General features: G+C 58.2%; 1 protein-coding gene and 1 long non-coding RNA gene across 6 annotated transcripts in view; one reads left to right on the forward strand and one right to left on the reverse strand.

Moving 5' to 3' along the window:
* LOC122457723 overlaps positions 1 to 9,335 on the forward strand; it is a 15,961-nt gene extending 6,626 nt beyond the window's left edge. For both annotated transcript variants that reach the window (XR_006277395.1, XR_006277396.1), the window contains 3 exons: positions 3,595 to 3,785; positions 5,529 to 5,802; positions 9,206 to 9,335. This is a non-coding gene — a long non-coding RNA (uncharacterized LOC122457723). The remainder of the gene's footprint in view (positions 1 to 3,594; positions 3,786 to 5,528; positions 5,803 to 9,205) is intronic.
* NYAP1 (neuronal tyrosine phosphorylated phosphoinositide-3-kinase adaptor 1) lies at positions 6,480 to 13,760 on the reverse strand. Of its 4 annotated transcripts, XM_038386171.2 has the most exons (8): positions 13,691 to 13,760; positions 12,708 to 12,943; positions 11,982 to 12,190; positions 10,833 to 11,122; positions 9,174 to 10,352; positions 8,590 to 8,796; positions 8,218 to 8,327; positions 6,480 to 7,803 (listed from the first exon to the last, which is right to left on the reverse strand). In XM_038386171.2, exons 3-8 carry the CDS (start codon positions 12,161 to 12,163, stop codon positions 7,552 to 7,554), a joined length of 2,220 nt encoding a protein of 739 aa, XP_038242099.1. In that variant the 5' UTR covers positions 12,164 to 12,190; positions 12,708 to 12,943; positions 13,691 to 13,760; the 3' UTR covers positions 6,480 to 7,551. The 4 variants fall into 4 exon arrangements, with proteins under 4 accessions (XP_038242099.1, XP_043359636.1, XP_043359635.1 ...); XM_043503700.1 differs by lacking the exon at positions 13,691 to 13,760 and having other exon boundaries at positions 6,828 to 7,803; positions 12,708 to 13,041; XM_038386172.2 differs by lacking the exon at positions 13,691 to 13,760 and having other exon boundaries at positions 6,828 to 7,803; positions 11,982 to 12,193; positions 12,708 to 13,041.

Here is a 13,760-nt window from a genome sequence, read left to right on the forward strand (position 1 = left end):
TGTCACAATTCTCCACCCGGCTAACAGATAAGGTCCAGGGACACTCATCTTTCACTCTCCTCGCCTTCCCACCCTGCTGACTAGACAAAGCCATCAGCCCACAAGGCTGCGTAGGCTCATCCAAACTTTCCTTACCAAGCACCTTGCCACTCCCAACGGATCCCCTGCCCTGCCTGTGTCTCCCCCCATTCAGCTGGGGTCTCAGCTCCCACTGTGCTCAGCGCTGCCCTTACTGTCCCAGTGGGGGTAGGCAGTGAGCTCACTGCTTTCCTCACTGCATCAGAGCCAGCGTGAGCCCCCTCTCCGGTGTGCAGGGAGGCGGGGAGCATCTCTCTGTCCCACCCAGCCCCAGGGGTCTGGTTACAGGCAGGCAGGTAGCCTGAGCCTAGCAGCTCCTCCCTGCTGCCAGCCAGGTCATCTGCATTTTCACTGACTGGTTTCAGAGTAGCAGCCCTGCAAGTCTGTATTCGCAAAAAGAAAAGGAGTATTTGTGGCACCTTAGAGACTAACAAATTTATTTGAGCATAAGCTTTCGTGAGCTACACGAATGTATCCGATGAAGTGAGCTGTAGCTCATGAAAGCTTATGCTCAAATAAATTTGTTAGTCTCTAAGGTGCCACAAGTACTCCTTTTATTTTCACTGACCATTTCCCTCTCCGCCGATTGGTTCCCTGGATTCAAATTCAAACCCTTGGCCATTACAGGAGCAGGGCCTGGATCCTGTCCCAAAGAGACACAATCTCTCCCCAACAGGGTCTCACAGCTGATATCCTGGAGAACCCCAACGACCAGCCAGCCCCACCTCTCCTGGGTCTGCACAGGGATCTGGGCCATAGCAGGGCGAGGGGCTTCATCCCTGGGACCCTCACCCAGCTCACACAGCCCCTCAGCATCTGAGGCTGCACCACCCATGGCATGACAACAGTTCTTTCTATCCCAGGATCTCGCCACCCCAGGCATGTCTCCCCATTGACCATCACCTTCCGCTCCCACTGGGGGTCCGAGGGGCCTGACCCCAGGAAACTCTACACAGACATATAGGTTGGGGTCAGGAGTGGGAGCCTGTCCACCTCCCCACCCATCTGGCTGACGGAGTCTATGGCCTTGGGATCCAGCAAGGGAGCTAGACACCGGGGCTTTTCCGCAGGGTCCCCCTGGTTCAAATCGCCAGCCTGCTCAAAGGCAGTGAGGTGGGCATCCACATCCCGCCCATCCTTAATCAGGGGCAGCAATTGAGTATCGAGGTTCCCTGTGGAACTGGCACCCCGGGGTCTATCCCCGCTCATCCCTGGCAGGTCCCCTCTGCCTCTCCGTTCCACCATCGCCAGTTCATGCTGCTGCTGCTCCTGCAGCACTTTCTTGGCCTCTCGCTGTCTCTCACAGTCCTCTTGCTCTCTCGGACTCAGCTCCAATCCCATCCGTCTCCGATCCCCCGAAGGGGAACCCGATCGTGAAGACCCCCGTCTGGTCGGGGACAGGAGTCTTGGGGATGCCTGGCTACTACTTCAGCTGCTCCCAGATCCTGCTATAGCCCCATTTGGGTCAGGAATCTGTTCCTTAGAGCGGTCATCCTCCTCCAGCTGCATGATTAACTGTGCCTTGGTGAACTTTCTGATGTTCAACCCTCTCTTTTTGCACAGGGTTTCAATGTCCTTCTTAAGGAGATGTTGATAGGCCCTCACTCTGCTGTTCCCAGGTTGCTGTGTCCTCTCAGTTCCCCATGGTTTCCAGGGAGAACCTCTAGTGTGCCAGCCCTTCTCGAGGTCACCCCTTCTTTGCCAGGGTCGAGCTGCAGACTCCTCTGCCCCTGCAATCCCCAGGGGATCCCTGTTACTGCAGACTCCTCTGCTCACTGCAATCCCCAGGGGATCCCTGTTACTGCAAAAGTCCTTCTCTCTCCCAGGACCAAGCCCCAGGCTCCTTCGCCCCGAGACTGCTCACCGCAGTCCCCAGGGGGATCCCATTACTGCACCGTCCTTCTCGCTAGTCACACACTCCCAGGGGTTAACTGCCCCTCGAAGCCGCTCCTCTCTGAGCCTTCAGCATGCCTGGTCCTCGTCAATCCCCCTTCGTTTTACTGCTCCCCAGTCACTTACTGCAGGAAGCGCCATCCACGGGGTGCAGTACATCCCACCGCTGACACCAGTTGTCACGGAGTCCCCAGGTGATGCTCTGAAACTGCTCCCTGCGAAGCCAGTCAGGACTCTGGGGAAGTCTCCTTTCTGTTAGCAGCCTGTCTGCAGGACACACAGATCACCCAGCTTCCCCCTTCCTGGGTCTGATCTCGGAGCATCCAGCCTCCTCTGCCCCTCCGTGCGCTTCCCACAGCGAGTCTGCCCAGGCAAGCTCCTGGGGAAGCCAGAGAGTCCTGCCCCCCAACTCTGCAGTCAGATGTGACTCTCAGCCAGCCAATAAAACAGAGGTTTATTAGATGACAGGAACACGGTCTAACACGGAGCTTGTAGGTGCAGAGAACAGGACCCCTCAGCCGGGTCCATTTTGTGGGGGCAGTGAGCCAGACAACCCTGTCTGCACTTCACTCCATGTTCCCAGCCAGCCCCAAACTGAAACTATCTCCAGCCCCCCCCCCCTGGGCTTTGTCCCTTTCCCGGGCCAGGAGGGCACCTGATTCCTTTGTTCTCCAACCCCTTTAGCTCTCACCTTGCAGGAGGGAAGGGTCCAGGCCATCGGTGGCCAGGAAACAGGATGTTGGCCATTCTCTGTGTCCAGACCCCTGCACACACCTGCCCTCTAGGACTCTGCAACGATCATACACCCGTACCCCACCCCCTAGATACTTAAGAACTGCACAGGGGAAACTGAGGCACCCCCACACTATTCAGAGGAAACATTAAGAACAGTCCCACTTCGTCACAGCTTCTCTCCCAGGAGCTTGTTTAAGCCTTTTGAATACTTTGGTTCCCCTAGTTTGCTTGCTTGTATCAGTGTTGAGATAGCTAATGGTGCTAGCCCAATCTGTACGTGAGGCAGACACTGAAAGGGTCGTTGTTAGACTTCAGAGTCAGTGGGCCATTGTGATGGCTGGGGTCTCTCTGAGCCAGTAGGAGGGGAAAGATGCTTTAAGCCACTTACACGCCACTTCCCATGTTTCCCTGTGGGAAACAGAGAATTTCAGCCCATCTTGCAGAGTGCAGGCGTTACTGTGTTAGTCACCCTGGGGGCAGCTCCCTCCTCTCATACAGATGGGCTCAGGCTCTCTGCACATTCAGGCAGCATCACTTTGTCAGTTACCCTCGGGGCAGCTCCACATGTGATTGGCTCAAGCACGAGCTAGCAACTTCTTTTTGCACTGGAAGCCCATATCCCAGCTGGGCTCGGGGTTCCGCCCGTCAGCGTCCCTACCTTGAATGAAAGAAATGCCATTCCGCGTACAGAGAGGGTAGTTAGCTGCTTTCTCTTTTAATAGTGCACAGAATCACTTTACAAAAGAAATACCCCTGCCCCCAAAATAAATAATCCTAAATACAGAGGCAATTCAACACTTGGAATCTTGGTTTTTGGCAGCATACATGTGTGTTTGTTTTTGCAGTGACCCTACTTTAAATCCATTGTCATTGTCCTTTGTTCTACAGCCTCGGGAGCTCCCTCAGCAGAGACCACGCCTCAGCACAGTGGCAAAGCAACTTGCCTAGACTGGCTGGAAAGAAGGGTAATTTGAGGAATAATCCTTCACTTGTCTCTGGATCCCAAAGCACTGTAGGGACAGACGTCAGGCCTCGCCAGTGCTGCGGTGCGGCGAGAGGGGAAACCGAGGCACTAAGAGGTGAAGCAACCTGCTGGGGGTTGCACAGTGAAGCAGGGGTGGAGCTGGGTTAGAACCAAGGAGTCCTGAGTCCCCATCTCAATTGCTGTAACCACCAGACCATACTCCGCTCCCAGAGCTGGGGACAAAACCCAGGAATCCTAACTCCTAGCACCCCACTGATCTAACCACTAATTATCACTTCCCTTCCAGAGCTAGGGATAGAACCCAGGAGTCCAGAGTATGAAACCCACCCCCCTTGCTCCAGAAATGCAAAGAGAAACCAAGAAGCTATCTCTTCATAATGCTGCCAGTGTAACAATGTACGTTGGCTTTTGTTTGTATGGTTGCCTACATGTGGCAAGATAAGGCTGGGGTGATGGAATCCCTCCATCTAATGTCAGATGTAACACGTGTGTGTGGGGCGGGGGGATTATGGTAGCACGAATCCTCGCCTTGTCCTTTGGGATAGGAACGGAATGAGAGCAGACACAAGGCCCCGAGGCACCTGCGCTGGACACCCACAGGAAGCAGGATTTTTGTTCTGTGGGAAATTTGGTCATTCTGAAATCCTTTTTCCTTCCAGATCAGAATGAAAACCAAAGACTTTCTAAATTCCCTGCTAAGTGAAGCTTGGGGAAATCATTTCATTATGATAAAACGGGAATGTTTGTTTCAATTTTGACTTTTGATTTTTTCATATTACGATTTACATTCTAGAACAGTAAAATATCTCTATAATTACAATTTAGAGAATCGAAGATGAAAACATTTAATTTCAACCTGACTGTTTCAGAGTTACACCATTTATAAAATAATTATGGTGCTGTTATTTATGCTGTATTTGTAATTAGTCTAAAATTGAAAAAAGCCAAAATGTATCGTAAATAATAATAGTATTTTAGAATTAAAATTGAAAGTTCAATCTAAAATTGAAAAAAGTTAGATTGAAACCATTTTTATTTAAGATTAAATCATAAATTACATGTAGGCTTGGGAGAATTCCATTTTTATTAATAATTTTGACAGATAATATGTTTTTTAGGCATTTTTATATATTATTAGGTTAAATGTTCACAACTGCACACAATTATGGATTATTTTTTCAATGTTTATTGCTCTAAATTTTCACGGTTGCGAGAAATTATGGACGATAAGACAATGGGGGGGTCAGACAATAATTAATGACAGTAGCGGCTGAGATTCAAAAAGTTAAAACTTTAAAACTGTTAAAACGTAAATTGTCAACATCATGTGAAAATATACAAAGTAAATACCTTCTAACTTGAATAAATTCTCAAGTAGCATTTTTCTCACTTTGTCTATCTGTAAATTTTGACTATCATAGATGGAAATATTTTTTCATTGGCTTGTTTGTGTCTGGTGAAATTGATGTTGACCAACATTTACCAATAAATATCGAATCCTTATTTATAATACCTATTATAATCTAAAATAAAACATTTTGTTTGACGTTTGGCCTTTTTGTTTAAATATTATAACTTATAGTATATTATAAATAGCATTATATATAATTTTACTGTATATGAGATAAAAATTAGATTGAAATAAGTTTATAATTATCTGACATACTGTACAGTTATATGTAAACACAAAAAGTCAAAATTGAAACAGTGTTCCTATTTTAACTAAAAAATTTTTTTAAAATGTTAGATTATATTATTCTAGTTACTAATATTATCTAAATTTTTAAAAATCTGTCTAGCTAAAGTAGAAACATTGATTTCAAGTTTATTTTGACAGATGATGATCACGTGTAATCTAAGCTGAAATAAAACAATTTGAATTGAAAACTCCAAGGGTTGCACTACCTGGCCTCACCCAAACACCGGAAAGGAAATGTCATCCAACCTGCTCGTGGGAAGTACAGCATTTTTAGGATGGAAAAACTAGTCCCTCAGGCAACCGCTGAGCAGGTCCTCCTGGAAGAGGCTTGGAGCTGGGGCTGCGGATTCTCTCCGAAGCACAGCCCCAGGGCTAGATTTTTTGGTGCCTACCTGCTCTTCTAGGAAACGAGGTGAGTGATCTGGTGTGCAGAGAGGTGGCTGTTTGTGCATTTCATGTGTGTTAGCAGCTCACACTCCAACCCCAAGGCTCTGCCCCAGGCCCAGCTCACTGCCAGCACCGTGTTCTGCGTTTGGAGCCGCCCATGTGTTCAGAACACTGCCTCCTAGTGAAGATGTGGCCAGAGTGTGAAATGTGTCATGGGCTGGGAGGATCAGTGGGGCCAGCCTCCATCTCCTGCTCTCTGCGTGTCAAAGCGAAGCCGCGTGCTCCTGTCTGATAGTGGGGCTAGCGAAGAGTGCTGCCCTGTGTGCTGAACGGGCAGAGAGTGGGAGATCTGGCCATGTGGGCCTTGCATCCAGAGTGGCATGGCTGAGGCCTGTCCAGGGGAAGTTGAGGCACAGAGCAGTGAAAGTGGCTTGCCTGAGGTCACACAGTCTGCCAGGGGCAAAGCTGGGCACAGAACCCAGGAGTCCTGGCTCCCAGCCCTCCTGGCTCTAACCCACTAGACCCCACTCCCCTCCCAGAGCTGGGCACAGAACTCAGGAGTCCTGGCTCCCAGCCCCCCCGGCTCTAACCCACTAGACCCCACTCCCCTCCCAGAGCTGGGCACAGAACCCAGGAGTCCTGGCTCCCAGCCCCCCCGGCTCTAACCCACTAGACCCCGCTCCCCTCCCAGAGCCAGGGAGAGAACCCAGGAGTCCTGGCTCCCAGCCCCCCTGCTGTAACCACTACCCAACCGTCCACTACAGAGCAGTGAATCAAGGTGCATTTAAAATAACCCTCTGCTTTACCTCTATTCCTCTGATCCCGGAGTTTCAACTTCTCCTTTGAAACCTCGTCCGGAAGAGAGACAAACCCCATTCTAAACTGGCCTCTGACCAACCCAGAACTAAAACCGGACCACCACCCCCGGGGCGAATCGTTTGCCTTTGAAATAGATTGGGGCAGAAAGGAAGCAATCCGGCTGGAACGGGAAACCCTGCTTTATGCTTTATTTGTCTATATAAATTACCCGCCCCCCCCCCCCGAGCCCCGCCCCAGCATAAATATTTTGCAAAGCAGTTTCATCATCTCATTACACTTGAGACAGCCCCCCCCACCCCGGCGAGTTAATTAAATATATCAAGGGGGCGGGAGAACCCAAGCGTCCTGGCGGGAGTCCGCCCTGCAGCAGTTGGGGTCCGGAGCGCGCGCCAGTATCCCAAGTCGGTCCAGCCGTGTGTCTAAAAACGCTAATGGGACTTGGCGGCTGAGGAGGACTGTACCCACTGTGGGGCCAAAGGGGAGGCATTGCGGGGGTCAGTGGGGCAGAGGGCGGGGGTCAGTAACCCCCCCAGGGAGCTTTGATTTTTCCCCCCAACCGTCAAACTTGGTCACCCAAGTCTTGTTCCTCTTCCCCTTACGATGATGGAAAGGCAGCGGTGTGGGTGCGCCTGGCACCGGTAACACCTGATTGTGACCCCTACCCCGATCCAGTCCAGGGGTAGCGGAAAGGGGGTGATGGTCCATCACCGTTGGGTGTCCCTCCCACTTCACCTCTGATTCAGGTCTCGTTCGCAGTCCAGCATCCCCAGCTTGGCCAACTGGCTCTTTCCAGCTGAGGGCGCTGCGGGGTTGCCCCCCCAGGAGAGCGGAGGGGTCAACGGCCAGCAATTCACCCCCTCTGCCCCTCCCCGGCTATGGGGGGCTGCTGTCCCCGGCCGGCCCAAGGCAGTGCGGTGGGGGTGTGGCAGGGTCCACGCCGGCCGTGCCCCCGGCGTCATATGGCCGTATCCCACAGCACCGTGTGCTGGCGCCGGCAGGGCGGCGTGCCGCCCTTGCGGCTGTCCGTGGTGCGGCGCCAGCTGGGGAGGATGGGCATGCTCTCCTGCTTGCACAGGCTGCGCTCGGGCCGGTGCCGGGCTTTGATCTCCTTGCAGACGCAGCGCTTCCGCTCGATCACCTCCAGCAGCTTCCCGTCCCGCTCCTGGGCACCTGGCGCCACCCCGGGCAGGGGCAGGGGCGGCAGGCCCTGCCCGCCGGAGGGGAGAGTGAGACGGGCCACAGAGCGCTCCCTGAGCCCCCGCTCGCCCCATGCCCAGCCCGCACAACGAGGGGGTGGGATCTCCGCAGCCCCCCCACCTAACCCACAGCCCCCGCTCTCCTAGCCCGGGGCTCCCCCAGTGACCCCCCCACCTAACCCACAGCCCCTGCTCTCCTAGCCCGGGACTCCCCCAGGGACCCCCCCCACCTAACCCACAGCCCCCGCTCTCCTAGCCAGGGACTCCCCGCAGCTGCTCCAGTGACCCACAGCCCCTGCTAGCCCACTCCTGGGTTCCCCCCAGCTCTGCCGGTGCCCCTCACTCCTGACGCACAGCCCCCTGCTAGCCCAGGCCTCGCCTCTCCTTGCCCCTCAACCTCTCCCCCTTGGTGCTGGATGCCTTACCAGGCTGGCTGTGTCTTTGGGGTGGCTGCACAGCCTCTGCGTGTGAATCATGGTGTGTCGCACCCCGGAGGTGGAAGCTGACCGGCCCAGGCGGTAACCCCCGGTGAGGTCTGGAGAGTGGGAAGCCAGGAGTGAGATGGGTCACCCTGCCCCGCCCCCCATGGCACAGCACCCGCCACTGAGCCCCCGGTCAGCCCCCCACCTCCCTGCGGCACAGAGTCCTGTGTAAGCATATTGGGATCTGCTCTGAGCCAGAGGCGAGCGCTGGCTCCCACTCCCTTCCCAGCGGAGCTCACCTCCCCGAGTCCTTGCCCAATCCCCCACCCTGGGGCAGCCGCCCTGTCCCACTTCCCCAACGGCGACCGGGGGTACCTCCATTGCGGTGGCAGGCAGGGAAGGTCTGACATGGCACAGGCAGCCCCGTTCGGCAGCCCGGCATCTTGGGCACCATCCCCTCGGGTCCTGGGGCCCGGACTGGGATCCCCGACAGTGAAGTCCCTACCAGAGCTTTCTCCTCCCTGTCCGGCTTCAGCTGCACCTCACCACTGTTGTTCCAGACCCGGGTGCCCTCCGCGGGCTCTGCCAGGGCAAAGGACAGGGTCAGAGGGAAACATGTTCAAATCCTCCATCCCCTGAGCCAGCCAGTCCATGCTCTGGGGCCAGGTGGGAGCCGGCGCTCGCCAGAGGTGACAGGCCCCATGCCCCATTCCCTGCCCCCCCGAGCCAGCCAGTCCCCGCCCTGGGGCCGGTGCCCCCTAGAGGGGACAGGCCCCGTGCCCCATTCCCTACCCCCCTGAGCCAGCCAGTCCCTGCCCTGGGGCCGGGGGAAAACTGGCACCCCCAAGAGGGCACAGGCCCCGTGCCCCATTCCCCACCCCCCTGAGCCAGCCAGTCCCCGCCTTGGGGCCGGCGCCCCCTAGAGGGGACAGGCCCCGTGCCTCATCCCCAGTACTCACTCTCTGGCTCTTTGCCTTTCCGATTGCTGTAGATTCCCTTCCTCTGCAGCGCCCAGCCCACGCCCAGCATCTCCTCGTCAGCGCCAGCCACCACGTGGGAGCAGGCCATGCTGGCGAAGGCCCCGCGGTCCTGCAGCTGGAACTTCACCACGGGTGGCACGGTCTTGGCCCCGGCTCCTTTGACGCTCTCATAGGCCGGCGGGTGCTTCATACCCCCGCAGGGGGCCGGGTAAGTCCACAGCATGCCCAGGGGTGGCTCGGGGCGCAGGGCTGGCTTGCCGGCGGGCATGGTGGCCGGCCGGGCACACAGCATCCCATGCAGCACCGAGATCTCCTTTTCCGTCTTCTGCTCAGCCGGCAGCCCTGCGTGGGTGGTGACTTTGACGGCCGAGTACACCATGGTGTAGGACACGGCTGGCTTGTCCTTGGCCGGCTGGGGCACGGGCAGCATAGAGGGTAGCGGCTTGGCCGGGGGGCAGATCATGCTGTGGGAACTGGGCAGCTCCTTCTCCGCCTTCTGCTGCCCGGTGGGCTGTGGGGGCAGCGGAGTGGAGTGGCTGCGGGCGCGGCCGGATGGCACTAAGGCTTGATGCCCCGGCGGATGGGCTGCGACTGGTGCTTCCTTGGTGTGGCAGGGCACAGGGAGTTTGGAGGAGGCCTCTTGGCTGCCTGCTTTGTAGCCCTTGTGCCCCGTGCCCTGGGGGAAGGCCAACAGGGGCGGGCGGTGCTGGAGCAGATTGGGGAAAGGTGGGGGGATGTCGCAGGGGGAGGTCTTGCCCTTGTCCGCCTTAGCCTGGCGTGGGCGGGGGGAGGCGGGCATGCCGTTGGCCTCCTCAGGCAGGGGGTATTTCATCTCCTCGTAAATTGCCTCGCTCTCATCAGAGTCCTCCTCCCCCGCCGGAGGCGGTTGGGGTGCCCTGGTGCCCCGGAAAATGTCCCCCACCATCTCGATATAGACAGGCTCCTCGTCCTCGGGGTCTGAGCCTTTGGTGTGGCCGTGGGAGAAAGCCCGGCCAAACCGCGGCGGCGGCGGCCCCCCGCCCATGGGGGTGACGAGGGGACGGCTGGAGTACGTCTCGTCGAAGGAGACAGAGAGCTGGGTGTTGGGGCTCCGCTTAGGCTTCTGGGGGGGCACCTTGCGCCCCAACTCCCGGCTCTCAGAGCATGACTTCTGGGGCCCTGGGAGAGGGAGAAGGTAGAGCTCAGACGCAACCACCTCTGGGGCGGGGCGGGGCGGCTGGGTGCCCAGGAACCCCTCGCCTGGCTCTGAGATGCGGCCATCTCTGGGGTGAGGCACAGTGGCTGTGTAACGCCTTTCACAGCAGCACTGCCCCACTGTTTAGGACTGGACAGGAACGCTGGGTTTGACTGAGGCTGTGGTGGGGGGTTGAAGGAAGTTGGCCAATCGCTGGAGCGGAGGTTTAGCCCGGAATCTGGGGTTCCCAGCCCAGCTCCGGGGAAGAGAGCCACTGGCCTGTGCTCCTATGTCAATTAACAATAAGCAGCACAGTGACCTTTAGGAACATGCCAGTGCTTTGGGGCTGGCTCTGCCTACCCCTGCTGAGCCCCCACCCTGCTCCCTGCAGCATAGCGCCCCCTAATGGCCCACAGGAGAATGCCCCCTTACCCTCCCCAGCTCCACCAGTCCAAAGGCCTCACCGGTTTTCTTGCTGCCGGCCTGCTCTGCCACCCGCCCCTCGCCTGCCATGCTGAGCTTGGTGCTGGGGTGGCGCTTGGGCTTGGCCGGGGGCTTCCTGGCGCCGGCAGCCCCCTCACCGTTCTCCATGCTGCCCACCGAGTGGCAGGAGAGGGAGCGGGGCGCCATGCCGCTAGCGCAGGGGTGGGGCGCGTGCTCCTGTGAGGCCGGCATGGTCATGAAGCCCATCCGGAAGTGGCGGCGGAAGGAGGCCACGTCCCGGATCTTCCCCGCTCCCGGGTCCTTGGCGGAGCTGTGGGGACACAAAGAGCAGGAGGTGAGGGGGCACAGGACGCCTGGGTCCTAGCGGAGGCTACTGGTAGTTGCAACAAGGTGGGTAGAATCACATTTGCAAGACCACTGCAGGTGCCGTGTATACCAGTAGTTGCAACAATGTGGTACGGCTGGGCAGTAAACAGTGATTGCAAGTAGGGGTGTCTGTGCAGTGGGGGATTAGTTTTGGGGGGCCCTGGGCCAGATCAAGTGGGGCCCCCTCCCCATCCCTTCCACTGGCAATCCCGCCGCCTGCCACTACATGACTCCTGCTGGGGAAATGGGGTAGGGGTGTGGGGTTTTGCCCTGCCATACCCGCCAGGGAGCGGGGTTGGGGCACGGGGGCTTGTCCAGATCGGGGCACTCTCGGTGGGGTGTGGGAGTGCTCATCTTTCTGGGGGCCCCGGGGGTCCCATCCGCCACCATGTCTATGGACTCCAGCTGGATTTTTGTGCCACTCCCAGCATGCATTGCATCTATCCAACACTGTTGCAACTGCTGTTCTAGCCTGCATCCGAAATGCCTTGCTGCTGCGGCTGAATCTGAGCCACGTTATTGCATGACATTAAACTGCTTCAGGCCTTGTTCTGCCATGCACTGGAACCTCATTGTGACAGCAGCTGGTCTCCATCCGACCCCCAGTGCCCCAGGGAGGGGTCCCTGTGTAACCAGCCTCCCCGCCCCAGAGGTGACCACATCTCAGCGGCAGGCGAGGGGTCCACTTCCCTCCCAGAGCCGGGGAGAGAACCCAGGAGTCCTGGCTCCCAGCCCCCCTGCTATAACCCACCAGCCCCCACTCCCCTCCCCCAGAGAAACCAGGAGTCCTGAACCCCGTCTACCCCTTTTTTGGCTCCTCGTCCTTGTGCTGTCTCCACTCCAGCTTGCTTTTGCGATAGAGCAGATTCATGTTGCTGTGGGGCGGCCAGCGGGTCTGGCTCAGCACCCCGTAGGCCAGGCTGCCCCGCTCCTCGATGAACTGCAGGAAGGTGGAGATCAGGGCCTCCTGGGGGCTAGTGGTCATCTTCCCTTGGCCCAGGTCCAGGGGGCGCTGCTGGGGGGCAGAGACAGAGTGTTAGAGGGGGAATGGCCCCATGAGGGGGGCTGGGAGGTAGTGGTGCGGGGTAGGAGACAGGACGCCTGGATTCTTTCCCCACCCATACATGGGCAAGCCAGACCCAGACGTCTGATTCCACCGGACTCCTGGGTTCTATCCTCCCCTACATCCACTGGTCAGAACCCCCCAGACTCCTGGGTTCTATCCCCAGACCAGAACCCCCCCCCCCGGACTCCTGGGTTCTATCCCCCCCAACACCTGCAGGCCAGAACCCCCTGGACTCCTGGGTTCTATGCCCCGCTTACACCCACATGTCTGAACCCCCCTCTGAACCATCCAGACTGCTGGGGCTGGGCCATACCAGAGCCACTTTGGCGGGTGGTGAGTGTGTTGGATTTGGGGGTGATGTGGAGGGCAGCGGGATTGGGGGCGTCGATGAACAGTGGGATGGGGATGGCAGAACGTGACAGGGAGCAGAGGGGGGAGACCCACTGTTGCCCCCCCACAGCACCTGGGGCGTGGCTCCTGTGCAGCCCAGGGGTGAGTTATCCAGGGGGGCAGGAGTGGGGGGTGGGGGGCATGTCTGGTCCGAAGGCTCCAGTTGGGGTGGTGGGAGTCCCCGGTGCCCCCTGCTGGCCGGTGCTGATGGGGGTCCCCTGGTGCTGCTCCGGGCTGAGCTCAGGGGGGTCTCCGGTCCATGCTCTGGGCCGGGCGCTGCCCCGGCGGATTGGGGGGTCTTCTACGGGCCTGGCAGAGAGAGGGGGGTCACAGGGGCCTGGGGTTCCCTCTGCTGGCCTCCAATATCCCATCACCATCCCACAGCCCCCAACAAACACCCCATGCCCCTCAGTGACCCCCCAGCACCCCATCGTGTGTTCAACGGCCCCCAACAAACACCCCATGCCCCTCAGTGACTCCCCAGCACCCCATCGCGTGACCCACAGCCCTGCCCTCAGCCTCGTGATCATGGCTGGAGCCCCCTGATGGAGCCTGGGGGGAGACTTAGATTCTCTTGGATCTCCCCCAAGGAGGGGCTACCGGGGGGATCCGGGCTGCCTACCAACCCCCCCAGTGCTCACCCCCGGCCTCACATCTCCCCATCCTTCCCCTGCCCCATCTCCCCCCTCCCCACACACTCCAATCGACCTCTTCCCAACCCCCCACATCCACCTCCCCACCGCTCCCAGGCCGCATCCATCCCAAACATCCCTCTCCCCTCACCTCCGAACCCCTCCCCGCATCCCTCCGTCCAGCCTTACCTCCCTGTCCCCTTCCCAGTCCCCCACATCCGGCCCCTCCCAGCCCCCCACATCCACCCATCCCTCCCCTCCCAGCCCCCCACATCCAGCCCCGAGAGCCCCCTTCGCAGCCCCCATCCACCCATCCCTCCCCTCCCAGCCCCCCACATCCAGCCCCCGAGGGTCCCCTTCCCAGCGCCCCACATCCACCCATCCCTCCCTCCTCACCCCCGCGGGCCCCGCCCGTCCCCGGTACCTGCCCGGCCCGGCTCCCCCGGCTCCGCTCGCCCCATCCCGCTGCCGCTGACGCAGCGTCCAAGACACGC

Source organism: Dermochelys coriacea, chromosome 28 (assembly GCF_009764565.3).
Source record: "Dermochelys coriacea isolate rDerCor1 chromosome 28, rDerCor1.pri.v4, whole genome shotgun sequence".
NCBI classification, from domain to species: domain Eukaryota; kingdom Metazoa; phylum Chordata; order Testudines; family Dermochelyidae; genus Dermochelys; species Dermochelys coriacea.